At 54.4% G+C, this 27,864-nt stretch overlaps 5 protein-coding genes across 7 annotated transcripts in view; 4 read left to right on the top strand and 1 right to left on the bottom strand.

The window, feature by feature from the left end:
* The first annotated feature begins 305 nt into the window (after window positions 1–305).
* RPL11 (ribosomal protein L11) lies at window positions 306–3,371 on the top strand. The gene is made up of 6 exons (XM_042015762.1): window positions 306–378; window positions 765–915; window positions 1,264–1,370; window positions 1,733–1,864; window positions 2,243–2,353; window positions 3,296–3,371. The coding sequence occupies exons 1-6, from the start codon at window positions 373–375 to the stop codon at window positions 3,323–3,325; spliced, it is 537 nt and encodes a 178-aa protein (XP_041871696.1). The 5' UTR covers window positions 306–372; the 3' UTR covers window positions 3,326–3,371.
* On the bottom strand, window positions 2,242–9,613 carry LOC121658595 (kelch-like protein 31). 3 transcript variants are annotated; one of them, XM_042015702.1, is made up of 3 exons: window positions 8,616–9,613; window positions 5,359–6,570; window positions 2,242–4,444 (listed from the first exon to the last, which is right to left on the bottom strand). In XM_042015702.1, the coding sequence occupies exons 2-3, from the start codon at window positions 6,546–6,548 to the stop codon at window positions 3,718–3,720; spliced, it is 1,917 nt and encodes a 638-aa protein (XP_041871636.1). In that variant the 5' UTR covers window positions 6,549–6,570; window positions 8,616–9,613; the 3' UTR covers window positions 2,242–3,717. The 3 variants fall into 3 exon arrangements, with proteins under 3 accessions (XP_041871636.1, XP_041871635.1, XP_041871637.1); XM_042015701.1 differs by having other exon boundaries at window positions 9,319–9,613; XM_042015703.1 differs by having other exon boundaries at window positions 9,416–9,613.
* Window positions 9,614–9,713: 100 nt separating this feature from the next.
* On the top strand, window positions 9,714–23,534 carry ELOA (elongin A). The gene is made up of 11 exons (XM_042015700.1): window positions 9,714–9,873; window positions 14,611–14,667; window positions 15,287–15,405; window positions 16,203–17,415; window positions 18,434–18,548; window positions 18,906–19,061; window positions 19,435–19,532; window positions 19,767–19,947; window positions 20,378–20,489; window positions 20,747–20,898; window positions 21,420–23,534. Exons 1-11 carry the CDS (start codon window positions 9,802–9,804, stop codon window positions 21,479–21,481), a joined length of 2,337 nt encoding a protein of 778 aa, XP_041871634.1. The 5' UTR covers window positions 9,714–9,801; the 3' UTR covers window positions 21,482–23,534.
* Window positions 23,535–25,000: 1,466 nt separating this feature from the next.
* On the top strand, window positions 25,001–27,476 carry PITHD1 (PITH domain containing 1). Its single transcript, XM_042015763.1, has 6 exons — window positions 25,001–25,228; window positions 25,950–25,993; window positions 26,126–26,203; window positions 26,388–26,492; window positions 26,860–26,968; window positions 27,170–27,476. Exons 1-6 carry the CDS (start codon window positions 25,046–25,048, stop codon window positions 27,269–27,271), a joined length of 621 nt encoding a protein of 206 aa, XP_041871697.1. The 5' UTR covers window positions 25,001–25,045; the 3' UTR covers window positions 27,272–27,476.
* A 282-nt stretch (window positions 27,477–27,758) lies between these two features.
* The window catches only part of LYPLA2 (lysophospholipase 2), a 7,007-nt gene continuing 6,901 nt past the window's right edge, over window positions 27,759–27,864 (top strand). The window contains exon 1 of the mRNA XM_042015759.1: window positions 27,759–27,849. The gene's annotated coding sequence lies outside the window, so the exon portion shown is untranslated. The remainder of the gene's footprint in view (window positions 27,850–27,864) is intronic.

Here is a 27,864-nt window from a genome sequence, read left to right as displayed (position 1 = left end):
GGGACATCTCACCTGCACTGGCCAAAGGGATATCCCACACATGGAAAGTCATTCCCAGGATAGAAACTGGGGCTGATCTGGGTTCGGGAAGGGATTCTCGCATCAGCCAAAGGGTAGCGAGCAACTGCCTTGTGCACCACTTGTTTGGGTTGTTTTTCCCCCTCTCAGTTAGTTAAAATTACTATTACAATTTCCCGTTGTTGTTGTATTGGACTCTGTTTTCAATTATGAGCGTTAATTGATGGGGCAGCCATGACAGGCCCGCGGTTGCCGTGGCAACGCCGCCCTCCGCCCGCCAGGGGGCGCCGCCGCGCCGCGCCCTCCCATAACCCCCCGCGGCGGCGCCCCGCCCGCCTCTTCCCCGCCTCCATCATGGCGGTGAGTGCCGCAGTCGCGGGCCGGGACCAGGCCGGGCCGTCTCTATCCGCCGCCATCCGCGCTCGGCGGGGCTCGTCCGGGCGCCGCCCGTGCGGGTGGGAGCGGGGAAGGCCGGCGGGAGAGCCGCGGGGGCGGGATGGGCGCGGAGGAGCCGGTGGGGCGCTCCGTGGGAGCGGCTGCCGTGACAGGCCGCGGCCCGCCCGGTGGCGGCGGTGCTCGAGAAGGAGCCGTGGCGCCGGCGTTGGGCCCCGGCGGGGAGCGGGGCGCGGTGTCCGGCTGCGGGAGCCTTTCTGCGGACCCCTGGCGAACCGTCCTGGGGCTGCCGGGGCGAGCGGCGGGCTGTGCCCCGGGCACCCTCGGTTACCGCCGGTGTGGTCTCTTCGCAGCAAGACCAAGGTGAGAAGGAGAACCCGATGCGGGAGCTGCGGATCCGCAAACTCTGCCTCAACATCTGCGTCGGGGAGAGCGGGGATCGGCTCACCCGCGCTGCCAAAGTGCTGGAGCAGCTTACGGGGCAGACCCCCGTCTTCTCCAAAGGTGAGGGGCTGCGAAGGAGCCCTGGTGGTTTTCCCGGTTGTTTTCCTTCCTTTCCGATGGGTGCAGCGGCAGCGCGGTCCCCGGGAAGGGGCTCCTTGGCAGAGCCGGTGTTGGGAGAGTTGTTGGAGAGTTGGGGGGCTTAAATATTCAGGGGCTGGTGCACGTTTGTGTCATTTCAGTTCTGTCTCCAAACTCGGGCTGCTGCTCTGCCAACATCCCTGAAGAGGGAACGTGGTGCTGCCTCGGTTCTTTCTAATGCCTTTGAATTTATTTGGGCTTCAGAAGCTCTGAACCCCCCGGGTGGGAATTCTCCGACTGTCCCCTAAGTGTAACTGTTGCTGCCTACAGCCCGATACACGGTGAGATCCTTTGGGATCAGGAGAAACGAGAAAATCGCTGTTCATTGCACGGTTCGCGGGGCCAAAGCAGAGGAGATTCTGGAGAAGGGGTTGAAGGTGAGAATTTTGGGCTGGATCTTTGGTTTGTGGAAGAACAGAACTCTTTTCCATTCTGACTGAAGGAGTGTGTGCTCCGAAATGTTGCACCTGATCTAGGTACAGGTCAGATACATGGGCTGAAATGTTCACACCCTTTATCTGTGTGCTGTTTCTTCTTTAAGAACTAATTGGTGCAGCAGCTGATTTGTTTTGGGGTTCAGTCTTTGCTGCTGGGATTTAGGAGTAAGCTGGGGGAGTAAAATTTTAGGGATAAAGACTCGTTAGCTTGTGAACAAGTTGGGGGTCTGGTAGCAGTGGCCAGGAGTTTTAATTCTGCTTCCAGTCAGGAACAAAATAGTGACCAACAACCAACGTTTCAGGTGCGAGAATACGAATTGAGAAAAAACAACTTCTCAGACACCGGGAACTTTGGCTTTGGAATCCAGGAACACATCGATCTGGGGATTAAATACGATCCCAGTATCGGTATCTACGGCCTGGATTTTTATGTGGTGAGTATTCCCTGTTTCCTGGGCTTGGGGGAAAGCTCCAGAAGGAGCCTAGAACAAGAACTGGCTCCCATGGACTTGCTGCCAAGTGCTGGAAGATAGATTTGGATTTTGTTGATGTTTGTCTAATTAGAGATTCCCAGAGCTGCCATAAAACTCCTGATTTATGACAAATCTCACAAAGCCTGTTCAGAAACAAATCCTGTTGCTCTGACTGTGACTCTGGGATAGCACTGAAACGGCTGGGCTGGGTTTGGAGAAGGAAAGTGCAGCAAGGCATCACTGATGAGGAAATTCCAGGCTTCCCTCCTAGACAGCTGTTTAGTTGAAGAAAACCAGTAAATGCCAGGATGAAGCAGTGCTGTTGGCCTCATCCTGCAGGTGCTGGGCAGGCCGGGCTTCAGCATCGCTGACAAGAAACGCAGGACTGGCAACATCGGGGCCAAGCACAGAATTGGGAAGGAGGAAGCCATGCGCTGGTTCCAGCAAAAGGTACAGTCCGTCTTTATTGTTGTATCCTGAGAGTTTCCTAGCAAGGGTCAGCAAAATGCCTCATGGAAAGGCTGGAGCAAATCACTGGGCAGGAGGAGATCTTGATGAGTGCTTAAATTGTAGATTTTTACTGTCCCAGAGCAGTAGAAGCTGCTACTACTGAGCAGAAATGTTTGAGCACGAGTGCTGTTTGTGCTTTTTTGGGTGTGCTGAACTGAGAGAGCAGCTCTTGGCAGGAGAGCTGGAAGGAATTACCAGCTCTTGTGTAAATGGCTCCCGCAGTTTTGGAGGAGTTACGTGTTCATGGTTCATGAGAGACAAGGCAGGGTTAGGATTTGTTGGTCTGACACAGCTCCAGGCTCAGCTGCCACACTTGGAGGATGGAGAGATCCCCAAAGAAAACAAGTTCTTGTGCTTATCCCTCCATAAAATGAATAATTGGATAATGAATGGGAGCTGCTGAAAGCTGGGTTGGAAATCTCGGAGCTGGGGACTGCTGATAGTTTTGCAGAGGTGAAAAGTGTGCACAGTCTGCCTGAGGGCTCTTTACTCTGCCTGGAACTACACGGGTCATACCCTGTGCAGGGAGGCCTCCAGCCTGATCTTGCTGAATTCCTTTTCCCCCCCATCCTGCCTGGTTGTGCTTCATGTGGCACAGGTACCTTCAGGGCCCAGATTTTGGGACTGGTCCAGACCAGTGGAGCTTTTTTCAGGGGGCTGCTGAGCAGAGCTTAATGCTTCTCTGAGCACAGCCCCTTGGACATTCCAGCACAGCACAAAGGTACAGAGGCAGCTGGCTGCAGGAAATCTGCTCGTCCGTGTTAGTGTTGGCTGGTGCCTTGGAATGACTGCTGTGACTCGAGTTTTCTGCACAGCAGCACTGCACCTTTACCTGCTGGTGATTTCTCACTTGGTTTTTTTTTTTTTCTTTTCCCCTCACAGTATGATGGCATCATTCTTCCTGGTAAATGAGCAGTTCCTGTTACCAGAAAAGTAAATAAATTTTTCTAACCCCTAACTTGTGTTGTGAGTTTTGTGGGGAAGATGATGGGAGCGAGGGTCCTTCTCCTCCATTATTATGGTTTGGTTTTATTCTTTGGTTTTTTTCCACATTTTTTTCCAATCCATGCTGCAATCCAGTGCTGCAGGCTGGGAAGAAAAGCTCTTCTGTCCTGTTTCTGTGTCTGTCCCACTTGAGCATTCCCTGCTGAAGCTGTGAGATGGAGACAGAGGCAGCTCAGGGGACAATTTCCTAGCTCCCGAAGTTTGCAGTGACTCTGAACATCGGTGTGCCTCCTTATCCAGCTGCCCCACACTCCCGAGCTCTGTGTCCTTCCCTGCTGCTGGCAGAAGGAGCTCAGCTCTTACGTGCTGGTTGCTGCTGAGGCCACAGAGCTGGACCTGGAGCTCAGGGATCGCGGGAGTGTGATGGTGCAGCACGAGACACCCACGATGGCCTCGGGGAGCTCCTCGTCCTCAGCCCACGCGTTGAGGTCGGGGTTGTAGCACTGCACACATTTCTGATACCTCTTTGCTCTCTCATTCCAGCCCCCCACCAGGCACAGGCGCCCCTCCAGCAGAGCCAGCCCGGCCGTGCTCACCCCGATGGGCAGAGGTGCCAGGGAGCTCCACTGCCCCGTCAGGGGGCTGTAGCACTCCACGGCCACCACGTCCACGCGCTCGCCGTGGGGGCCCAGCTGGCTGCCCCCCACCACGTAGGCGCGGTCAGCCACGGTGGCCGCGCAGTGCCAGCCCCGGGGCGTGCCCAGCCTGGGCTGCTCCCTCCAGCTGTCCGAGCCCGGCTCGTAGCAGCACACGGTGCGGGAATAGGCGTGGCTGATGTAGCCGCCGGTGACCAGCAGCTGCCCATGGATGACGGTGGAGGCGTGGCAGCAGCGCGGCGTCTCCAGGCCGGCCTTGCCGTGCCAGCTGTTGGTGGTGGGGACGTAGCACTCGACGGAGGCCAGGGGGCCCTGGGCGTTGCGCCCTCCCACGGCGTAGAGGAGCCCATGGCAGGCGCTCAGGCTGAAGTGGGACCTCCTGTGCTCCATGCTGGCCAGGTGCAGCCAGGTGTTGAAGCGTGGGTCATACCTGAGGGAGGAAGGGCTGAACTGTCTGTCCAGGACAAGCTGCAGAGCTGTGGGGAGGAGGGTGGGCCTGCCAGCCATCTGCCTTGGGAGGAGCTCTGGATGTGCTTCTCTCTTCTCCAGGAGTGAGAAAGCACCTGGGCACTGCACAGAATTAAATCCTACTTGTGCTGCTGCTGCTCCAACCCTGGGGACAGCCCAGCATTGCTCCTGCCCCGCAGGCTCCAGCCTGCCTTGGAAATGTTGAGTGCTATTGCTCTGACGTGTCCCAGAGCACTGTCGCTGTCCCTCTGTTGAGTCTTGGCAGGTAGAAGTGGACGCAGGGACAGGATAAGAAGGCACCAGTTCCCTGTGTGCCCACGAGATGGCAGAGGGAACTGCTGTGTGCCCAGAGCAGTGCTGCAGGGACACAGGGCCAGCCTGGGAAAGGTGGATAAGCTACAGGCCAGAAAGAGAAAGCAGACCTGCCAGTGGCTCCCTGAAACCTCACTCAGAGCAGGACAAGGAGCCCAATGATGGTCCCTGACCGAGGGGTGGTGATGAGGTGATAAAGGGCTGGGCTCAAGAAGTGCCAAGGATGTTGCCTGTGCAATCTCAGGTGGCTGAGCCAAGCCGTGGGCAGAGCCACTGGGAAGTTCAGGTTTAGGTTGCAAACAAAATACTGCATGGTTTAGGTTGCCGTGGTTACTCCTCCCTTCTTTGAAAAGTAATCTCTTGGCAATCCAGTGGCAGTTTATGGGGATTTAGGAAACAAACCTTATTTAAATGATGAAGACAGAAACGGAGACAAGAGTGTGAAGGACAACAGGAACCCTGGGGATGCTAAATCTACCCCTAGGGTCAGTGGGGGCACAGGCACACACGGCACAGCTCTGACCCCTCCCCAGGGTCTGTGTGACCAGCTGGGGCCCACCTTACCTGCTCAGGGTGCTGACAGCGTGCTTGGCCTGGTTCCTGGCATCATTTTGGTCTTCACCACCCGCAACGTAGATAAATCCATCCATCACCACCACACACTGGTTAAAACTCTTTGCTGGCATCTCCGTCAGCTTGTTCCAGTTTCCCTCTGTGTCCTTGTAGCTGATGTCTCTGCTCAGAGCCTTCTCAGACAACGCTAAACGACCCCCAGCTGTGACAAGCACCCTCTGGCCTCCCCGTATCCTGGTCCTCCGGGACTGCAGGCTGTTTTGCTGGTGGGGAAGCAGGTGGTAATTCATAGCATCCACGAGGAGCTTGTGGCACTGTGGATCTTGCATCATGCGTGGCACAGGTTGGATGTGGTTGACCAGGTCTGGAGCTGGGATTGTGCCGAAGCGGATGTTGCTCAGGAGGTCAGCAGCGTGCCGGACGCGTTTGGGGTCAAACTCCAGCCACTTGACAGCATCCTGGAAGGCTGCAACCTCGCTGGGTATCTGCAGGCCATCATCCATCAGCAGCTCATTGACCTGATCAAAGGGGAGTTTCATGAACTGATCAGTTTTGGAGAACTCCATGAAGTTCTCCCGGATGAATTTCCGCGTGGCGTCCTTCACCTGGTTGAGGCTGTAGGTGCCCGAGATGTTTGCAATGTAGACACAGTTCTCCACAGCCATCTCCTGCACGAGGAAGTCGCTGCAGAGCCCCAGCAGGGCCGGCACCTGCAGCCGTGTGGCCGTGGCGATGGTGCTGCCAATGGTGTGCAGGGACAGGCTCAGCGTCCCCGCGTAGGCGAAGGCGATGACGGCGGCCAGGCCCAGCGGGGACACGTCACGGAGCTCCAGCTGGCACAGCCGAGGGTCCCTCTGCAGCAGCCCGTGGATGTAGTGGCTGCAGGAGGCCAGGATGAGTTTGTGCACCTCGAAGGACTTGGTTTTGGTGGCAATGGTGAGGTCGCAGAGGAAGCGCTCCTGGCGCATCTGGTTCAGCCCCTGCAGGAGGGCGGCTCCGTGCTCCGGCGCCTCGACCTCTGTGACCGAGCAGTGGAAGCCGTTGGAGCCGCTGTCGTGCAAACCAGTGCAGTGATGGAGGTGTTCCACACCCAGCAAAGCATCTGCCACCCTGCCCAGGGCAACGGGTGCGTCCCTCTTATCCACCCTGCGCTTCACGGGGGTTTTCTTCTTGGGGGCCATCTTGGCAGGATTGGAATGGGACCTGATGAGAAAGGAAGGGTGAGAAGCCTTATAGTGGGGGTGCAGGTGTCCTTCTGCTCGTTAGGGCATTCAATAAAGCAAAGGAAAAACTCCTACTGAACCAAAAAACATCAGTGTCAAGCCTAGAGGAGGATGGGAACTGCCCCCCCAAGCCCTGCACCCCTCTGAGCTGTGGGAAAGGCTTTGAGGGGACTGCAGGAGAGAATTCTCAACTCAACCAGTGCCAGCACCTTTGCAGTGTTATAAAGGACTGAGGATTTTGAGTGGCTGCTCTGGGAACTGGGAGCACCCACTGGTCCTGGGGTGTGGGGCCATGCTTGGCCCCGCTGTCTGGGGTGACACCAAGGGTGCGTTTCACCTGACTCAGGCACAGCTTTTGAATGTTCCCAAATTCCCTTTGAACCTCCAGTCTGAAACTCAGCAGTGACCTCACCTCCTCTGAGGGAGCTGGGAGCAGCCAATAGATGAGGGAACAAATCTGGCCAGAAATAGCTGTTCCTGCTCTGTCTCACATGTCTGGGGCTGTTTATTGCTCTTGGCCACAAAGATCAGGTTTCTTGGAACTGAGTAATCAGCTTGTATTTAGCGCCAGGAGAGAAGGGGGGCATTAGGAGACTCCAGCAAAAACACGAAGAAGGGAAAAGTTTGGGAAAAGTTTAGCAAAAGTCCCTGTCAGGAAAGAGGATTCAAGGCTGGGCTGGAGTGGGGAAGTGGCAGTGCCAGCATGGCCAAGCTCAGGGTGCCAGGGAGAGCAGAGGGAGCAGGCATGACTCAGAAGCCACAGGGATTCAGGAGCAAAGTCCCAGGCACTTGAGCCATCCCTGGAATTGTGGTGTTTCACGGGGCTACCCCAATTTACACCGCTGAGAGCTCGTCTATCACGGTGTCACATCCTGGAGTGGGTCCTGAAACGGGGGCCCAAATGCTGCTCTCTCGCTGTGTTTGGATGTGAAATGGTTTCTGACACCAGCTCAGGACTGGGAGAAGGAACTGGGATTTGCCCTTTCCGAGTAACAATGCTTGGATGTTTCCAAACACACATTTTATCCAGACTATCCACTCCTCAGAAAAATCAGCAGTTTCATCTTTTCAGCTGGGTTTAAAATGACGATACAGGTTAAATATTGGAATTTCCCAGGAAAATAAAATATTTTTCCAGGTCTTCTCTCCAGATGCCTCAGACCTGCCCCTCCCTGAGACACAGCACTGCCAGAGCCTCCTTGCTGCCAAGAAGGAAGTTGTTCTGGGATAAAAAAGATCTTCTAACTGTGCAGCACACTTCACACAAGTACAGGGGAAGGTCTGGGTTGATGTCCCTGGGATTCTGCCTGTCCCCTCTGGGCACCTTTGACAGACTTCCCAACTTGAAGCACAAGTTTGAGTTATTCCAAAGTCTGGCTGTGGGAGGGCAGAGCGACCTTTATTACCTGCACTTAACTTAAAATGGGACATTATTGCTGCTCCTGATTGAAATGTCACTGCAGTGACCTGAACAAGGTGTTTTTCATGCAGATTAATCCTGGCTGCTGGGTTAATCTAGGGAGCTGGAGTGATTCGAAGAGCTTTCAAAGGGCCCAGACAGAATGGAGGGAAGACAGCAAGGAAAGCTTTTTTCTGGCTGTTTAAATTTCTCTTAAAAGACAATCGTTGTCCTCACATCATTTCAGTGCTGCTAATCTCAGCCCTGATTACTGGGCCAATAGCAGAGCAGAGTAACTCTGTCTTCAGAAAGTTGTGTCAGGCTTATTTTCTTTAATACCTAACCAGACAGAGTCTCTCTCCTTTTCCTGCTGGTGGGTTCAGTCAGAGTCTGGGTCACAGCCAACTCCCAGCCAGCCTGGAAAACTACCTGGGACACTGCAGCTCCAGGCACTCTTTTACTGCTAATAATTCTTCCAGCCCCATTTTAGAAAGCAACAAAGACTTTTTCCCCATGCCACTGTTTCCATTATTCAGCAGTTCCCAGCCCCATACAAGGTCTCTGCAGATCCTGCCAGGTGTGTGCTGGCTCTCTGTGACTCACCCACAGGCTGGCCCTGCTCTTACCTTGCTCTCAGACAGGTTAGTCCAGCGGGACACTCTGCCCAGCACCAGGATTTGCAGGTCGAGGCACAGAGACCCTCAACTTTCCCCACGCAACATCCTCCTCCCTCCTCTCCCCCTCTCCCAGCCAGCTGACTGCTCTTATCACTTCTACATTTACAGCAGGCTTTTGGGGTGGCGTGAGGTCAGCCGCCCTCGCTGAGTCCCAGGGGGCACGGAAAGGGCTGGACTCAGGTCCAGACTGAGACCTGGAAAGGGCTGGACTCAGGTCCAGACTGAGACCTGGAATGGGCTGGACTCAGGTTCAGACTCAGCTGAGACATAGCACTGCAAGAACATCCTTGCTGCCAAATATCCCAAAGAAAAGCAGCCATTGGGAGGCAACAGGAATAGGAGTGAAGTGACATTGCCTCAGGAACAACTGTGTCTGGTTCTGGGCTCCTCAGGACAAGAAAGACGAGGAGCTGCTGGAGCGGGTCTAAAGGAGGGAACAAAGATGATTAAAGGACTGGAGCATCCCTCTGATGAGGAGAGACTGTGGGAGCTGGGCCTGGTCAGTCTGGAGAAGGGAAGGCTGAGAGGGGATCCCATCGATCCCCACAAACATCTCCAAGGGGTGTCAGAGGATGGTGCCAGCCTCTGTTCAATGGTGCCCAGTGAGAGGATGAGGAGCAATGGCCATAAACTAAAACACAACAAGTCCCACCTCAACATGAGCTTCTTTCCATGAGGGTGGGCAGAGCCCTGGAACAGCTGCCCAGGGAGGGCTGGAGTCTCCCTCTGTGGGGACATCCCAAACCCACCTGGACGCGCTCTTGTGCCACGTGCTCCAGGTGCCCCTGCCTTGACAGGGGGTTGAACTGGACGATCCCCAGAGGTCCCTTCCAACCCCAGCTACTCTGGCATTCTGCCACAGCCCATCCTGAGGGCGGAGCTGTCACCCCGACCCCGCTGAGGGAGCCACGGCGGCCGCGCTCCCCTCAGCGCGGCCCTGCCAGCACTCAAGATGGCGCCGCCCGGCCCCAACATGGCGCCCGCCGCGCTCTGCCCGGACCCGCCATGGCCGAGGCCGCGCTGCGCCGCTTCCGCTTCCTGCCCGCAGCCAAGATGGCGGCGGCGGCGGGGCAGCGCCGTGGGCCCGGCGGCCGCTGAAGCCGCTTCCGCCGCCGCGGGCTCTCCAGCAGTAAAAATGGCCGAGTCGGTGCTGGAAGTTGTGGGCCGGCTCCAGGCGCGGCTGGCGGGCAGCGCCGAGCCCAAGAAGGTGATGGGGGCTGCCTCAGCCCGTCGGGGCTCCAGCGGTGGGGACGGGGGTCGGGAGTGCGCGGGGCGTGTGGCAGGGCCGCCCTCCGCCGCGGCTGCTCCTGCGTGGAGTTCCGTGCCCGGCCGGGGCCGCGGTGCGTGGGGTGAGACGTGCGGGCTGCCCGGGGGCTGTCCCCGGTGGGACTCCCCCTGTGCCACCAGCCCGGGCCAGGCTCGCAGGCCCGGGGGGTTCCGTTGCGGCGGGCGGGGGTCCCTTTTGGGGTCCCGTCGTGGCGGGCTTGGGGTGGTGGCGGGGGTCCTACGGCAAGTCCTCCCGCGACAGTGGCAGGCAGGGGTCCCGCCTGGGGTCCCCCCGTGACAGGGGCGAGCAGAGGTCCCTTTTGTGGTCTCCCTTTGGCAGTGGCGAGCAGGGGTCCCTTTTGGGATCCCCCTTGGCAGGGCTGGGGCCCGGCTGGGCAGACGGGCAGCGGAGAAGTCGCCGGAAGAGTCTTGCCCTGGTGACGTGTTGGGTGGCAGAGCCGCGGTGCTGTGTGAGCCCACGCAGGGAGGCACAGCCGCGGGGCTGGGGGAACACGAGTCCCGCTCAGGAGCTGGCTCTTGTCGCCTCTGTTCCCTCTGGCCTTGGGGGACTCTCTTGGCTCTTCTCGCCCCTCTCCACGAGGGAATGTGGCCGCTGCCAAAATGCGCTGCCTGCAGCAGCTGTTGTGGAGCGGCTGCTGCGCTGCCCCGACCTGCCTTGGGCTCGCTGTGTTCGGTGACATTCGGCTGGTGACAGTGACTGTCCTGCTGGGCACCAGCATTCAGAGCTGGTTTTTCTAGTGAAATTTGGAATAATGGTTGAACTTGGGCATGCTGTTACTCCATTCTGTTGTTTTAAAGCGGGAGCATCTGTTGAGAGTATTCACACGTGTTTGGTTCACGTTTTGTGTAATTCGAGTAAAAGAGGAGGCAGGCAGGGCTGTGCAGCTGCTCTGTGCTGGGCTGACTGTTTCACTGAGACCAACACCTGCAGGACTCGCTTCCCAAGATCTCCCACCACCCAGGAAGAGAAGAGGATGCTCGAGTGCTGACCCTTTGAAATGGGAGCCCCTGTAGGAGCTCCAGCCTGCCTGGGGGTGATGTGATGGGATCTGCTTACTCTTCTCACCCTCTCAGCCAGGACCAGAGCAGGGTTTAACTGGTGAAGCCCTAAGTGGAGCTGAGGGACTGCCAAGGAGTCAGTTCCAGGGGGTCTGAGCTTTGTGGTGCTGAGACCATGGGCAAGACTTCAAATATTGTCTCAGTGCTCCGTGCACAGAGAATTTGCGCTGCTGTTTCGTGACCCTTGTGTGAGCTTGGGGCGAGAACTGCTGGTGTGTTTCTGGAGCACTGCAAGTCTCGGGGCAGTGTTTGCACAGCTGACTCTTTCTCCAGTGACCTCGTGGAGCGAAGTTGTTTCTTGCTCTGTTGATCCTGTGTGGTTTTGCAAGGGCAGGCAGAGGAAGTAAAGCAGGGTAATGACTTGAAAACCTCTTTTCTTCCCCAGCAGAAAGGCCCTGTGACCTATATTCTTTATTTCTGATACTTTTTCAACCATCTCCTTGGAAGCATTAATGGTTTTAAGCCTGAATTTAGTTGCCATTGCATTGTCTCGATAGATCTTGTGAGGACCTTCCTGTGCTAGAAGTTTTACCCCATCAGTGGGACAAATCCACAGCATCCCTGGGTGCTGCCCACCCTTACACCATTTCCAGTCCTCACGTTTCTTGCCTGGTCCTTTGAAAATATTTTATCAGGAATGTGAAAGAATAATATTTGCCCAAGTATCGTGTACAACTCGTTGCCTTGCTGAAAGGTGTAAAGTGTTGTTATTATTGGTTTCGGGTGAAAATCGGGCTGCTGGCACAGAAGAGTGTGAGTGAAATCTTGGACAGTGCTGTCATGGTTTGGAAAGAGCCTTTTTTTTCCAGCAGAGGAAGTACAAGCTCTGCTTTAGGGCTATGGGAAGAAAGAGGAGAAGGAAAACATGAGCATCTTCACGGAGCAGTTTGATATTAGCGTGTGTTTTTAGTGTCGTAATGGTCTGGCTGCCTTCTTTCAGAAAAAGAAAACAATCCACCCATGTTCAACAGAACTTCATTGGAGCTGGAACTCAGGGAAGGTTTTATGGGTTGTGTCTTGTGGCTGATTGACTGAAACTCTGCCCTGTGCTGGGGTGTTTTAGAAGAGTTTTGTCGTGTGTGTCTCACAAGATACGAGCCTGGTGTTTTCTGTCTCCCACCTGGTCACCTTTTCCTCACAGGATTTGTATAACCTTGGTTATTTCCAAGATGAGCTGCCAGATTTAGAATCCCGGGATTGTTACAGGTTGGAAAAGACCTCCAAGACTGAGTCCAACCTTTAACTGAACCCTTCCATATCAACTGAGTGCCATGTTGTTACTTGAACACCTCCAGGGATGGGGACTCCACCACCTCCTTCCAATGCCTGACCACTCTTTCTGTGAAGAAATTCCTCCTGTCATCCAAAATTCTTCCTGATGTCCCTTTAAGCCTCAGTGGGATGAACTCCATCAGCTTGTTACCAAAGGAAATAAAGTTTAGTACAAGTTTTTAAGCCTCACTGCATCAAAGTTGTCTCATTTGGTGCATTTCCTGCACAAGGACTTGTGTTCCACGGAGGAGCCGACTGCAGTGGCTGTGGAATAACTCAGCTCCTCGTGAGACGTGTTCTGGATCAAGTGTGTGGCTCCCCTGGTCTCCAACCACACTGAGAACAGCATTCCCATTGAGAACAGCACTTCTCTTCTTGGAATTCAGCCCTGAAGGCAACAAGTAACTAAAGAGCAAACAGAACTGTGGGAGATGCTGCAGAGGGGTGTAGCTGGAAAATATTTGGGAAGATTTAGGGATACCAGAACGAGTTCTCCCTTGGTTCTTACTCTCACAGTGGGATTTTGTAAGCTCTGAAAAAACCTTTCTAGGAATTTAATTAGCTGACAGAGTTGCTTTAATATTGTCCTGGTTTACTCTTTTTCTATCTAATACAAGAATCAATCCTTCTTTCCTTTCCTCTCCCCTTTGTGCACACAAGTCCAAACTCCTTTGTTACCAATCCCAGAAGGATTTTATCCTTCCCAGAGGGATCCTGACCCCTGAACTGTGGCAGGCAGTCCAAGGGAAGGCAGCAGAGGTGGCTGAGTCTCTGCTGCCTTTGGTTTGATGGCTTCAGTTGTTAGTGCACTTGTTGAGCAGCTGTGCTGGCAAGGCAACAGCAGCTACTCTTGCTATCAGTGTTTCACTCCTCTAAACTAAGAAAACCGAAACCTTCTGTCGCAGTTATCAGGTCCTAAATATAAAGGAGTGGTTTCTAGTGAACAGAAGTTGTGGTTTTGCTGAAGTCAGAGGAAGCCTTCTCTGGGTATCGAGGAGGGTTTCCTCTCTGAAAGCAAGAGCGCTCCCCAAATAGGTTAAAGGAAGTCATTTCCCTCAAAAGGAAGGAAACCTGCAAACCTGTCTGATCCTTGCATGGTGGGCGTGGGGGTGATTGGGTGTCAGCTTAGGCTGACAGTGCTGATTTGAGCACGAGCACAGTGCTTTAAAGAGAAGATCTGGATCAGGGGCAGCCCTTTGTATGGCATATAGCATAGGAGTGCTGAGCACAGCCCGGGCTGTATAGGGGCTATAATAATGGGAATGCTGATGAGGCTGGACTGTGGCTATAGCTGAGCTGTGGGAAATGATGTGAGGGGCAACAGTGCTGTCAGACGTGTTCTACCATGTAGTGTAGCTACAGAGCCAACAGACATCGTGGTGAGGCCATGTCCCAAACCACCTGGGTGGCAGAGGTACAGGAACATCCCCTGCACTTAGAATCCCAGGACAATTAAGGTTGGAAAAGACCTCCAGGATCATTGAGTCCAACCTTGTCAGCCAGAGCAGAGCCCCATGTCCAGTCAATCCTTGGACACCTCCAGGGATGGGAACTCCACCACCTCCCTGGGCAGCCCATTCCCATGCCTGGCCACCCTTTCCTGAAGAAATTCCTCCTGGTGTCCAGCCTGAACCTCCCCTGGTGCAGCTTGAGGCCGTTTCCTCTTGTCCAGCTCCTGCAGCTCCTCGCTGGGGTGCTCATTGGAGAGGGCTCCTTGTCCCATCCTGTCCCGTGGAGCAGCTGGTGGTGCTGGCAGGGTCTTGCTTGGGGTGTGTGGAGGTGAAGGGAAGAGAAAAGAGTGGAGCAAGAGGGAGGGAATTTGGAAAGGATCAGGTGCTGTTTTAGCACCTGATTGAAAAGAGCCTGTTGGCAGTGGAGACACAGGTTCCCCTCTTAGGTCTTTAGGAGCATCTAGAGATCTCCCTTCCCCTTTTTATTTTGTTTTGTTCCCACCCTTCTTGCCAAGGGGTGATTCCACCACCACCTTGAGACAGTCACAGGCTTCCCAGTCCTTTCTTCCTCTTGCTGTGTGTTTCTGTTCCCGGTGCTTTGAGCCAGATTTAAGTTGCAGTCCCATGTGAAGCAAACGTTAATATTTGAGTGCGTTACAAAACTTTCAGGTGGGTTCTTGTGGGCAGAGACAAGATTTTTTTGCAGTTGGCCCTCATGTTCAGCTTCTCAGGAGCTTTTTTGGAGCGAGACAGCAGCTGTCAGGCACTTGGATCTTCCTCACGAGCTCTCAGGCAGTGCAGCATTTTCTTCCTCCCTAATCCCTGTCTGTGGTTCCGTGTGATAATGCTGAACACTTCTCCTCTTGTCTCCACAGCTGCTGAAGAGTCTGAAGAGGCTGTCAGAGTTACCCATCACAGTTGACATTCTCGTGGTAAGAGCTGTGAAATCTCTCGGGCTTTTCATCGTGTCTGCCGAGTCCCAGGGAGAGCTGTTTTCCACGGAAGTGCTGCTTTCCCTGGAGCTGGGTGTGTCACCTTGGCCACCTGCTACAGCCCAGTGTCACGGCTGTGATTGTGATAAGGTTCTGGAGGTGCCAGGCACGGGGAAGGAGCGTGCCAGGGCAGGTGGGAAGCCATGGAGGACAGTTTGTCATCCTCAGTTCTCCCAAAAGCTTAACACCTGACTGGGATATGAGAGTTGGAGCAGATCCCAGCAATAACAAATCAGCAGGAAATGAGGAAGTGCTAATCCTTACAGTTTTTAATGGCTTCTGTCTTCAAATTTGCCGACTCTCATGGTAAATACTGACTTGGGTTATTAATACGAATAATTAGTGTTTGACTAAGGTAGAATTAACACTTTGATTTACATGTAGTGAATGGTATAAAGTCAGCTGAGAACATAATAAAAGTGATATCCTTGCTGTTAGAGCAAGGAACCTTCTCCCTTGCAGCAGTAGGGAGTGTGTTGCCTTCAGTGACTCTTTAGGGAGTTTAGCAGGGGTGGGAATTCCTGTTTTGCTAAGATGGATTCGTGGCTCTCTCATGAAGGAGACAGGAGTGGGGAAGACTGTGAACAGCCTAAGGAAACACGAGCTCGTGGGAGACTTTGCCAAGGACCTTGTGGCCAGGTGGAAGAAGCTGGTGCCGGTGGCCCAGGAGGCAGAGCGGTGAGTGAAGCCCATGGATGAGCTTTGGGAATGTTTTCTCAGTGGATATTTTAAACCTCTCTGGCCAAGGCTCTGGAAAAACTTGTAAAACCAATATGCAAACTCTGCCTGGGAGTTTTGCCTTGTTTTGGCAGAAATTTCCTGCCTTTGCTGGCTCTGGAGTGTTGGGATGCTGAGAGCTGCAGTTTCATGTGGAAGTTGGGGCCAACTTTCAAGAATTTGCAGTTTGATGAAGAGATTAACAGGAGATGCCTAAAAAAGTGCCCTTAATAAAGCAAAAGATGCAATCTGCTTGCTTCCCATTTTGTGATTCTGAAGACAGGAAGTTCTAGGCCCAAGTAATTTGAAAGAATGCTTTTATGAGCCAGAATCCTGTGGAAACTGGAAGTTGTTGCTAGCAGGCATGTGGCAGTAACAAAGCTGTGAACTCAGCAGTGAGATCAAAAAGGTTTGGGTGATAAAGGCCCAGTTATTAATGGGAATTTAAATGAGTGGTATTCCCACATGTTGAACTGGGGGACATTTCCCACAGTGTCACACAGCCAGGAGTGTGTAGGCACAGAGAAGATTCTGTACACAGCTGTTTCTAGTCCTAATAAAAGTGCTCCATCGATTCTTGCACTAGAAATGCAGTTTTTAAATCCCTGATTGTTGCTGCTCCTTAGAGATTTAGTGGGATTTTTGCCACCAAATACAGCCTTGGTCTTCTGTAAGAGGTGTTCCACTCCAGGGAATGGCTCTTTTCATTCATATTGGGCAGTTTTAGTCTAACTCTTTTTGGTTTCTTCTCCCTTCAGAAATAACCTAGACTCTGAAGACCGTGACTATGAGAGGAGCAGCTCGAGCAAAAGGCATCAGGAATCCTCCCTCAGAGAGGATGAGGAAGCTGATCAGGATTACTCAGAACCCTTCCAGCCTTCTTGCAGCCAGTCTTATAGCCCAGATCATAGGGAAAAGAAGTCCAAAAGATATCCTAGGTCTGAGAGAGCACATGAGACTTACAGCTATAGCAGCCACCAGGGGAAGGGTTGGGGCAGATCCTCCCCGGTGCTCTCTTCAGATCAGGAGTACTCGGACTGTGGACAAGCTGTGTCACCTGAGCCCAGTGAGAGCCCTCAGGATGTGGACACAGACCCTTATGCCTCTGAGGAGCAGGAAGAACCAACACTATTCCATCGGAAAGCCAGCAAAGGCCACAGCTTCCAGGAGAAGCTCGGGGCAGGCCGGGAGCGGAGCTCCGGCGATTTCTGCGACAAAGGGAGCGCGAGTCGGAGCAAAGAGCACAAATCCTCGCACAAGAAGCAGCGGCTCGATGGCAGAGAGGATGACAGGACCTCTGCCTTCAGCCCAGAGAGGTTGCACAAGACCTCCTTCAAAGAGCAGCTCCGAGAATCCCCCGTGGCAGCAGCCAGCAAGGAGAAGCAGAGGACGTCGGAGAGCACCAAAAAGGAGAAGAATCGGGAAAGCGGCACCTCCAGGAAGGAGAAGTCACACTCGTTGCCGCACTCGGAGGAGTCTTTGGACAACCACGTCAAGAAGCAAAAGCATCGGGACTCTGAGAAGAGCAAATTGGAAAAGTCCAAGCAGGGCCTGGAGAGCTCTAACGCAGAGAAACGGAAAGCTGAGAGTGACTCAGGCAATAGGATCAAGGAAAAGGGGGGTTCTGGGAGCTTAAAGTCTTCGGAGGGGAAACGCAAAATCTCGGAGGTGGACAAAAAATCAGTGGGTTTTTCCTCAAATTCTGGGGAGGGGGAAGCAGAGGATGAGTTTGAACAACCTACTATGTCCTTTGAGTCGTACCTCAGCTACGACCAGCCCCAGAAAAAGAAAAAGAAAGTGGTCAAACCCGTGGCTGGGTCAGCTGGGGACAAAGACCGAGGGCACAGCAAGCAGAACGGATCCAAAGCCGGCACCAACAGCTCAAGCTCCAGTCAGAAGAGTTCAAGCCACAAGAGAACAAGTGAGAAAAAGGCAGAGAAGAAACCCCCAGAGCCTCCTAAACCAAAGAGGGTAAGGTTTGGAAGGATCTGAGAGTGAAAAAAAAAGGTGGGACCAGCTGCTCTCAGTCCTCTGCCTTGTTAGTTTTCCCATTGGAAAAGTGGGTGAAGGGGGGGAGAAAGAAATGCAGTGGGTGGATTTTATGTTTTATTATTTTATGTTTATTCAAAAATAGGGAGAGTAAAAGAGAGAACCTTCAGTTAAATATTGGTGTGAAAGAGTATTGGACATGATGCACTCGGTGAGAAAGCAGAGTATCTGTGGATGGGAGCTTAGAATCCAGCCCAGTTTGCAGTGCATCTCCTGCTGACAGGGTTCCTGTGTCTCTCCTCTCAAGTATTTATGCTTCTCTAAAATGGACCTTTTCTGGTGTCCAGAAATGGGAGAGAACTGGTGGTACAAGGCAGCTCATTCCAGAAGACAAACCTTCTTTTGTGAAAGCTTGGAAAATGAGCAATATTTCTGTACAGATCCTTTGTCACATGGGTGCCAGGGTTTGGTATATAAATAGGGACTAATATGCAAAAACCTTTACTGTTTCATCTTTTTACTCAACTTGGAAACACTTGGCTCTTCATAAAGTGGTTTTTATAATGTTTAACAGCATTTTAAACCCTGCTTTGCCATTCCATCTGATAAATGCTTCATAAAACTTCATATCAAAGTTTTCAGTTTCCCTCAGTTTCTGAGGTTCCCTTCTCCTCCACCGCTGCAGTTTTTTGCAGAATGAGGAAAAGGGGCAGAACTGGTAAATGAGTGTTTGTGATCAAGGAAGTGCTTCAGCTTGTTCTGAATTGGTTAAAAATGTGGATGGCTCTTTCTGGAGGGTGCTGAGTGATTCAGATCCCAAATTTTGGCTTCTTCCTATTGGCAGTCACCCCATGAGGTTGTTCAGTGGTGCAAACTGATCAGTTTTGAGTGATTTATTCAAAATATGCAAACCCCCCCCAGTTCAGTGCTGTTGTACGCTGGTGGAAGGTCACATTCTGCTGCATTCCTGTCTTATTCCATGTACCTCCTTTCCTTCCAGATAATTTTAGATGTGGTACCAACGTTACCAGACATCCCCCTGCCCCCCATCCAGGCCAATTATCGTCCTCTTCCCTCGATTGAGTCCATCACCTGCTCCCAGACAAAAAGGAAAGGTATGTTGGGCAGGAAAATGGGTTTGGAATGAGTCACATTGTGGGAGAGAGCGGGAGCAGATGCTGGCTGGGTTCAAGTCTTTCTGTTGGGGTCTGCCAAGGGCAGAGGTTTCAGGGAGAAAAGGCAGCTGCTTCCTACGTGCTCCATCGGAAATGAGAAGAGTCCTTCACTGACCCTTCTTTGGGGCTTGGGCTTTGGACTTGTCCTTCCTGAGCTTGCCCTGCAGGTCTCTTGGAGAAGGCTTTGCCCTTTAGGTTGCTTCTGGGTGACTCCAACTTGTGCCTCCTGTGCCATTCATCAGGACAGGCTCTTTTTTTTCTCTGTCCTCTGCTCACTCCAAGCATTTCCCTCCACAGCAGTGTCCTCGCCAGTGGAGGAGAGCGAAGCGGGTTTCACAGGCCGACGGTTAAATTCCAAAATGCAGGTGTACTCTGGCTCCAAAACTGCCTACCTCCCAAAGATGATGTCCCTGTACCAGCAGTGTATCAGGGTCCTCAGCAACAACATCGACTGTAAGTACTTTTCCTTGTCTCAGAGTCACTGTGCAGGTGCACTGAAATTTTGGCAACTTGTTTGTACAGACCCCAGCAGTTCCCCTCATTACTAATACGGGACAAATCCCACTGGAAGCTCAGGTGCTGCAGGAATCAGCACCCACAATGTTTTCAGGCAGTGCTAAAGCACTGGAAATTGTGGCAAACAGAGCTTGCACAGATATTTCTTAACCTGGAGGTATTGGTGCATGAGGTTCCTTTCTCCTCCCCTCATCCTCCATGGTGTTGTGCAACACTGCAGTTTTTCCCCTGTGTTTCAAGGTGTCAAGCCCTTTCCTTGGCAAGGAAGGAGCAGGATAAGTAATACCCTGTGCTTCTTGCTTCTCTCTAGCGATCTATGAAGTGGGTGGTGTCCCTTTCTCCGTGCTGGAGCCGGTATTGGAGAGGTGCACCCCGGAGCAGCTGTATCGCATCGAGGAATGTAACCACGTGAGTGCCTTGGGAGAAGAGATGTGATGTGCAGGGGTGTCCTCACCTGCAAGAGCAGAATAGTAAACAAAGCTTTTTCATAGCAAGAGGTGGCTTTTGCAAGCCCTGAGTTCCTGGCTTAGCTGCAAGCTGGCCCTGCTGGAATTCCAGTGACACCAGCACTGAGCTGGTGCCACGGGAGAGGGGACTGGAGGGAGTCAGGAGGGATCCCAGCTCTGTGTGGGTTTGCTTCAGGTGCTGGTGGAGGACACGGATCAGCTGTGGCACAACCACTGCCTGCGAGACTTCAAGAACGAGAAGCCCGAGGAGTTTGAGTCGTGGCGGGAGATGTACCTGCGGCTGCACGACGCGCGCGAGCAGCGCCTGCTCATGCTGGCACGGAACATCGGCTCTGCCCACGCCAACAAACCCAAAGGTGGGGCTCAGGGAAGGGGTTTGGGCTTAAAACCAGTCCAGTTTAGGAGTTGCTTAGCAAAGGCAAGCACACAGAGCTTCGGGGTTTAGCGGTGTCTTGCTTTCCGCCATGGTGGTGTTGATGCAGGGCAACTTTTTTACAGCAAGGATGTGTAGGGCTGCAGAGGCACCTCCTGTTCCACATGGCTGCTCCAAAACCAGGGAGGGGAAAGCATTCCTGCTTTTTGGATGAACATAATGAGAACTGCTGAGCCGATCAGTCTGATTTCTCACTGCAAGAGGTTCAGACCTTGGGAAGGAGACTGTCACTATTTCTTTGGAATGGATGGATTGTGGAGAGGTGGATGAACTGTCAGTAGTAAGACAAGCAGTGAGGAGCCTCCTTTTTAGACAGCTGGATCTAAGTGATGTTTCCCTCTGTCCTCTTGCAGGGAGAGTGGCCAAGATGGCATTTGTGAACTCTGCGGTGAAGCCCCCTCGGGACGTACGGAGGAGACAGGAGAAGTTTGGAACTGGAGGCCCTCTTCTGCCAGAGAAGACCAAGTGAGTGTTTCTCTGTAGCAGTTGCTGCTCTGGCCCCTGAAGCTCAGGGAATGATACTGTGTGTCTGGGAGCTCCTTTTGCAGGGACACTCGTAACTGTAATAGCCTGTTTCCCGCTGGGAAGCGCAGAGATCCAGGTCCCTGCTGGTTCCACGTTTCATCAGCCACTGCGCTGTTACAAACGTGGCTTGTGTCTGGAGAATTGCCTCAAACCAGGGTGAGCCCTTTATGGAAATGCCTGTCCTGTGTCTGTTCCAGAATAAAACCAGTCCTGTACACATCCAGCAAAAGCCACGCTCGGGCGAGTGACGAGCAGTCCTACGACGGGCCCAGCACCAGCAGTGCCCACTCGGTCCCATCTTCAGGTAGCACCTTCTCCTCCTACGACCCCAGGAAACCCGCAGTGAAGAGTAAGTACAACCTGCAGGACATCCCATCTCAGAGCTCCTCCTTCCCAAGCAGCTGCCTCTGCTTTGGGAGAATTCCAGGCTGTGCAGGAGGGTTGATACTGGTATCTCTCCTCTCTCTAAGAAATCTGTTCAAGTTTCTTGCATGAGGAAAAGCAAAGGTAAACATCGGATTCACCTGCTCAGAGCTGACTATCAGCCTGTCCTAATGGTAGCAGTGAGGCAGAGCCTCTGCCTTTGCTGCCCTGTGTCTGTCCAGCTGTTGGAATTGGAGTGCAGCTCTCTTGGGAAGGGAGCAGGGAGGGTTTCACCAGGGATCTGTGTTGGTGCAGTGCAGACAGCAGTGCCTTCTCCTCAGCCTGTGACCGGAAAACTCTGATGGGCCCTGCTCAAACACTCGTGTCTGCCAGGGCTGCAGCTTTGAGTCGCTCTCAGCTCTTAGTCTGTCGCTTTTGCTTTCATGTGGGGGCCTTTTTTGTTTGATTCAGTGGTGAGGTTTGTTTTTTTTTCTTTCTCTTTTGCAGAAATTGCACCAATGATGGCAAAGACTATCAAAGCTTTCAAAAACAGGTTCTCTCGGAGATAAGTTTGCAGTGCTGAGCTGGGCCTTTCTCTCTTGGGGAGGAGTGGCACTGAAGGGGGAGAAGGTACCCAAACAGCCCTTCCTTATCTTTGAACTCTTTGGAGGCTGCAGCTGCTGGGAGAAGCTTCGATCTGCACAAGATGACGGCACAGTATTTTATCTTTTATTCTGGTCCCTTTCTCAGTGTCAAGCCCCTCTCTTTTACCCCCTGTCCTCAACATTCTGTTTCTGGCTTTGTCATCCGTCGAAAGAAGGGTGTACAGAATCTCCCGACACAGGAAAATGTGAAGTCTTGGCACCTGCTGAGAGTGGAAGATCCAGAGACTTATTTACTATTTAACCTCCTAATAAATTATAAAATCATTTTAATTAATATTTTGCCCCTCTACCCTGCTGTATTATTTATGTCGCTCCCAGTAGTCTCTCCCCTCCCAACCCAGTCCCGGGGTCAGCCTCGGTGACTCGAGCTGGAATCCATCTGTCTGAGTGGACTTGGGGTGTCACAGGAGCCTTTCCTCGTGATCTGGTACCTGCTGGGCCCAAAGTCTCACCTGGAGACTCTGGGACAGGTAGGACCAGTGGCCCAGCCACTTGTCAGTCCTTTGGCAAGTGCATCCAGTCCTGAGGCTTTGCTCCCTGCTCGTGTGTGTCAATAAAATCTGAGCTCTTGACCTTCTCTGTGCTGTTGCTGTAGATCCTGTACAGGGTGCTTTTGTGGTCCTGCAGGGATGCCAAGAGCCTTTGGGGACGTTTCCTCTGCTGCTGTCGTCTTCTGCTGGCTACTGGGAATAAAACTGCCAGGGATTTGGGAGAAGTTTTACTGTGCACCAAGTCAGATTTTAACTTTTTATCTGGAGAGAGATAGGGGACTTTGCAATGGAAAACAGTTTTTAAATATCAGTGAAGGCATCGTTTGCCTCTTTTAGCGGGAAGAAGGAATACGTCTGTCTTGTTTTCTGTGTGGAATTGCAAAGGATTTATTTCCAGTTGGGAAGCTGGTGCCTAAATCCTGTCTTTTCCCTGTATGTTTTGCTCTGTCCCCTCTATGGAAAAATCCAAGGATTTTGGTCTTTGAACCTGAAACCACTTGAATGAGGTTGGAGGGAAGTGAGCAACGGAATGTGGCTGTTGTAACACGTGTGTGTCCTTCAGAGCAGGAGCTCAAAAGGCTCCCTTGTACCTGGTGTGTGAGGAGCTGGAGCTCTGGAAGGAGAAGGTGCTTGGTGGGGCTGGTGGGAGTGTCAGGAAGTGCCCTGGAGCTCCTGGAGAGGTGGGAGCCCTGGTGAGGACGTGAGGATGGCAGCTGGGCTCGCCAAGGCCGGAGCTGGACACAGGCAGGAGCTGGCTGTGATGTGGGGAAGGTTTCTGCTTGTGGGGTGTGTCTGGGGAAGGTTTCTGCTCCTGTTCTGTGTCTGCCCCAAAGGGAACCCCAGGGGTGGTGCAAGCAGAGCATGGGGCTGGGGAGACCCCAGGGCTCGGGGGTCTGAGTGGGTCGGAGAGGGGAGGGATTCCCCTGTTCCAAGCCATATTTGCTGCCCTAGGACTTTGCTGTCTGGGTGGAAAAGATGCTGGTAGTGGATGCTGTTGTTGTTGGCAGCTCCTGAGAAGCTCTGCTGCTGGCTTTCCGTGGCTGCCAAATCCCAAACCGGTGGAGTTGTCTGTGTGCACTGACCGGGGGAAATCTTGCTGTGAAGGGTCCTCCCTGGAGGGCTCTAGAAAAATCCCTGTTTTGCTTCTGGTTTCTGTTTGGTTGTTTCTTTCCTTTATTTTTTTTTTTCCTCCTCCTTAAAAAAAAAAAAGTCTTTCTTTAAAACCATTCTGAACACCTGTCTCCTGTTTATTTGTTCTGTTCTTTGTTTAGTTTGAAGTTCTTGGAAAAATGTTCTCAGACTCTCATGTGCTGTAAGTTTGTTACAGTCCCAGATGCTTTAATGTTACCGTGCAGCATTTCAGTGTGTGTTGTGCTGTAAAATAATGGCTCCTTACTCCTGCGTTTTTGCTGTATTTAATTTTGCTGTATTTTTAATTAGATAACAATATATTCTCTTCTGCTGACCGTTGTGCTACTGTTTATTTCTCCTCTGTACTTGGGGTAGGGGCAGAGGGGAGGGAAGCAGAGCCTGGCATCGCGTTCAGACACGATGGAGCTTTGAACAAAGGATCTGGGCGCTGCCCAAGAACGATTCTGGGCACTGCTAAACTGCCAATTAATTGATATCACAGCTCCATACTCAGCTCTGGGTACGGCCCAAGCGTTGCTGTTTTGGGGAGATGCTCTTTCCCTCTCAGAGCAGCCCCTTTGCTCCAGGCTTTGCCAGCTGTGTCCGTGTTTTGTTTGTGGGATTGCAGGGAGGTGACACTGGTGTAACTCTGCTCTCACAGGGATGATGCCAACCCCTCACCCTTCCCTTCCTTTTCCTTGGACACTAAATCCAGCCTGGGGAGAGGTGGGCACCGGCCCTCAGCTGGGAGCAGAGCAGGGATATTTCCCTGGGGGACACACTACTCAAAGTCTGGGATCAAAGTGCTCCTTCCCAGTCTCGGGGCGTGACACTTGTGCAGTTGTTCTGTGCTCCACCACACACTAAAGGATGGAGCAGAGCCGCCTCTTCCCCCTTCCCACCCCATCCCGGAAGGATGAGTAACGGGAGGAGGAGGGGGAGTGACTTGGACTCGTATTTGTATTTTGCTCCTAAACTGTGTATATATACAATTTTCTATGTTCCTTTTTTTTTGTGGTAACTAAGATGAATATTTTAATTAGATAAGTTATATGAAAAAGAGGAGAATCATGTCTCAATAAAAGCCAAACACTGCACCGTGGCTGCTCGTTCTTTCCTGACTCTGACAACGAATGTTAAACACACCAAGCGGCCCCGCGGAGGGTGATGCTCCGGTATCCCACTCCGCTATCCTGCCCCGGTATCCCGGCAGGGGTGCCGCTCCGGTTCCCGCGCTGCTTGGAAGAATCCCCGCGGATAAAACCCCCGGAGCCTTTACGGGAAAGCAGCTTCGCGCTTCCCCGGGCGGGGTCAGGGCGGGGCGGGGTCGGGACCACCGGGACCCCTCCCGGGGACCTCTTCCCGGGACCACCGGGACCCCTCCCGGGGACCACCGGGACCCCTCCCCGGAACCTCTTCCCGGGACCACCGGGACCCCTCCCGGGGACCACCGGGACCCCTCCCCGGAACCTCTCCCCGGGACCACCGGGACCCTTCCCGGGGACAACCGGGACCCCTCTCCGGGACCTCTCCCCGGGACCACCGGGAGCCCTTCCCGGAACCACCGGGACCTCTCCCTGGGACCACCGGGACCCTCCCCGGGAGCAGCGGACGGTTCGCGGGCTCAGCACGTGCGGAGCCGGGCCCCGCCCACATGGGCGTGGCCACGGGATAACGGGCCTATCAGAGGAGCCCGTGGGCGTGGCTATGGTTACGGGGCGCGCCCAATGAATATATTATGACGTCAGCTCAAGGGCGTGGTTTAGGTGACACGGGGGCGTGTCCTGAGGCTTTGTGGGCGTGGTCTCAGCGCCGCGCATGCGCGCTGGGCGGTCCCGGCGCGGCCATGGCGCACGGGCACGGGCCCGGCCGGTGCCGCTGCTGCGGGGAGGAAGCGGCGGAGCGCGGCGCGGCCTGGGGGCTGTATCTGCGCATCGACCGGCAGCGCCTGCAGTGCCTCAACGAGCGCCGCGAGAGCTCCGGAGCGACCGTGTTCCGCCCCTGGGAGGAGCGCGGGGACCGCTCACAGGTAGGGCCGGGAGTGGCGGTGGGAGCGGGGGGTGCGTTGGAAAGAGGGTGGGCAGCAGGGCAGGGAGGGGAGCCCGCCCCTCGGTCCCGGGGAGGCACAGCTGGAGGGCTGTGTCCCGGTCTGGGGTCCTCAGGACAGGATAGGGAGCTGCTGGAGGGGGTCCAGCGGAGGCCACGAAGGTGATTTGGGGTCTGGAGCATCGCCCTGATGAGGAGAGACTGTGGGAGCTGGGCCTGGTCGGTCTGGAGAAGGGAAGGCTGAGAGGGGATCCCATCAATCCGGAAAATGTCCCCAAGGGGTGTCAAAGGATGGTGCCAGAGTGTTCAGTGAGAGGATGAGGAGCAATGGCCATAAACTAAAACACGAGTTCCACCCCTTCTTTCCATGAGGGTGGGCAGAGCCCTGGAACAGCTGCCCGGGGAGGGCTGGAGTCTCCCTCTGTGGGGACATCCCAAACCCACCTGGAGGCATTCCTGTGTCACCTGCTCCAGGTGACCCTTCCTGGGCAGGGGGATTGCACTGGATCATCTCAGAGGTCGCTTCCAATCCTAAATACTCTGGGATTCTGTGAGCGAGGTACAGTGGTGCCCCCTGAACCCCACTGAGGTGACCCCCTGTGCTCCCTCCACCTGTCCCCACATTCCCCCTGCTGTCCCCTGTGCTCCCCCACCAGTCCCTGTGTGCCCAGGGCCAGCCCTGACCTGCTCCTCTCTCTCCCCAGTTCGTCGAAAGCGATGATGACGAGGAGCTGCTCTTCAACATCCCGTAAGTTCTGTCCCCAAGCACCTCTGGCGCCCTTCTGGCTGCTGGCAGGGCGTGTTCCTCACCTGGCAGCGAGGCACTGGGGCTGGTTTGGAGAGGCCAGAGGTGAAAACCCCGCTCTGTGTGTCCGGGCAGGTTCACGGGCAGCGTGAAGTTAAAAGGAGTCATTGTGATGGGTGAGGACGATGGGACGCACCCAGCTGAGATGAGGCTGTGAGTAAAACCAGCTCCCCCTTCCTCAGAGGGGCTGGGTGTTGTGGGGGCAAACTGGTGCCATTGTGAGAAGACAGAAGTAAATCCAGTTTCTTGTAGGGAACACCACTGGCAGTGCTGATGGATGGGCAGGAATCCCAACCTGCTGTTTGTAACTCCCTGGGTTTCCCTCTTGTCTTGCCAGGTTCAGGAACATTCCTCACATGTCCTTTGATGACACAGCCAAGGAAGCAGAGCAGACCTTCAGCCTGAGCCGGGATCCCTCGGGAGAGCTGGAATATCCCACCAAGTACGAGACAGACCCTGGGGCGTGGGGGCTGCTCCTCCCTGGCACAGCAGCTCTGTTCGGCCTTCCAAATTTAGGAAAGGGTCAGCACAGCTGCCCTCAGTAGGATTTGCCTCCCCAGCTCTTTCCTGCCCTCTGGAACCTCCTTCCCAGAGCCTGGGGGGGGGGGAAGCTGTGTTGGCAGCCCAGGAATTCTTGGGGTGCAGAATCGTCCTGGTGTCCTGTCCCCAGCTCCTGGCTGACCCACAGGTGTGAGGGAAAACCCCCCTTGCTCCCAAGTCTGGCTCAGATCAGGGGGAGCTGCACACGGTGTGGGAGCCTGGGAGGTGGGGGAGTGGCAGCTCCGGTCTCAGGGTGTGTTTTCTTTCAGAATTGCCCGTTTCTCCAATGTTTACCACCTCTCCATGCACTTCCCAAAGAACTTCGGAGCAGAGACAACGAAGATTTTTTACATAGGCCTGAAAGGGGAGTGGACAGAGGTGAGCGAGAGCAGAGAGCAACCAGAGTGTGAGAAGGGCTGTAGATCATGGGTTGATTCCAGTTCTAGCAGAGAGAAGGGAGTGTGGGTAGTGTGATGGACAATCTGTGAGACGGGAATTGCTCAGCTCCTGCCAGCCAGGTGTTCAGGGGGGACGGGAATCCTGCTTTCCCTGGATTTAACACATTCCATCTCCACCCAGGCTCATCGCCACGAAGTCACCATCTGCAACTACGAAGCCTCGGCGAACCCGGCCGACCACAAGCTGGAACAAATCACCCCCCAGACTCACTTCATCTCCTAACGGGGCTGCCGGGAGCCTGCCTGCCGCAGGAACGGCTTCCCGAGGCGCCGGATCAGCTCCACGTTTCTGGGACAGACACAGCAGCGCGCTGTGAGGCGGCCCCGGGCCCGGAGGAGGCGGCGGAGCCGCTCTGGAGGCGCCGCCCGCGGGCAGCGTGTGCGGGGCCGGTACCGGCTGTGACTGACAATAAACACGCTGCGGTGCAGAGCTGTGCGCTGTCCCTGAGTGCGGGTCGCGGTGCTGCTGTGTCCGCGGGTGGCGCCGGCGCTGAGGCGGGGAGGGCGGCGGGGGCCGGCGCCTGTCCCCTTAACCCGTCAGCCGCCGGGGGCAGGGCGCTGTGGGAAGGCCGGGGCCTTTCGCCGATAAGCGCCTGTGGGCCTGGTCGGGGCTGAGGTCGGGGCCAGAGCCGGGGCCGTCCCCGCCGCGGGACCCGAGCGGGACCCGGTGCCCGTTTCCACCATGGCCGCCCCGTCCCGCCCGGCGCCGCGCGACGTCACTTCCGCCGCGCTGCCGGAAGTTCCGGTGGGAGCGCGTCAGGGGGGAGCCGCGAGGAGCGCGCGCGCCGGGCCGCGGGAGAGGTGCGGGCGGGGGGG

The sequence above is a fragment of the Corvus kubaryi genome, unplaced genomic scaffold, assembly GCF_017639235.1.
Source record: "Corvus kubaryi isolate FWS band 111438036 unplaced genomic scaffold, C.kubaryi_AGA036_p1.0 split3-37304, whole genome shotgun sequence".
NCBI lineage: Eukaryota > Metazoa > Chordata > Aves > Passeriformes > Corvidae > Corvus > Corvus kubaryi.
The sequence above is the reverse complement of the archived record's forward strand: the minus strand, read 5'-3'. Positions and strand labels throughout refer to the sequence as shown.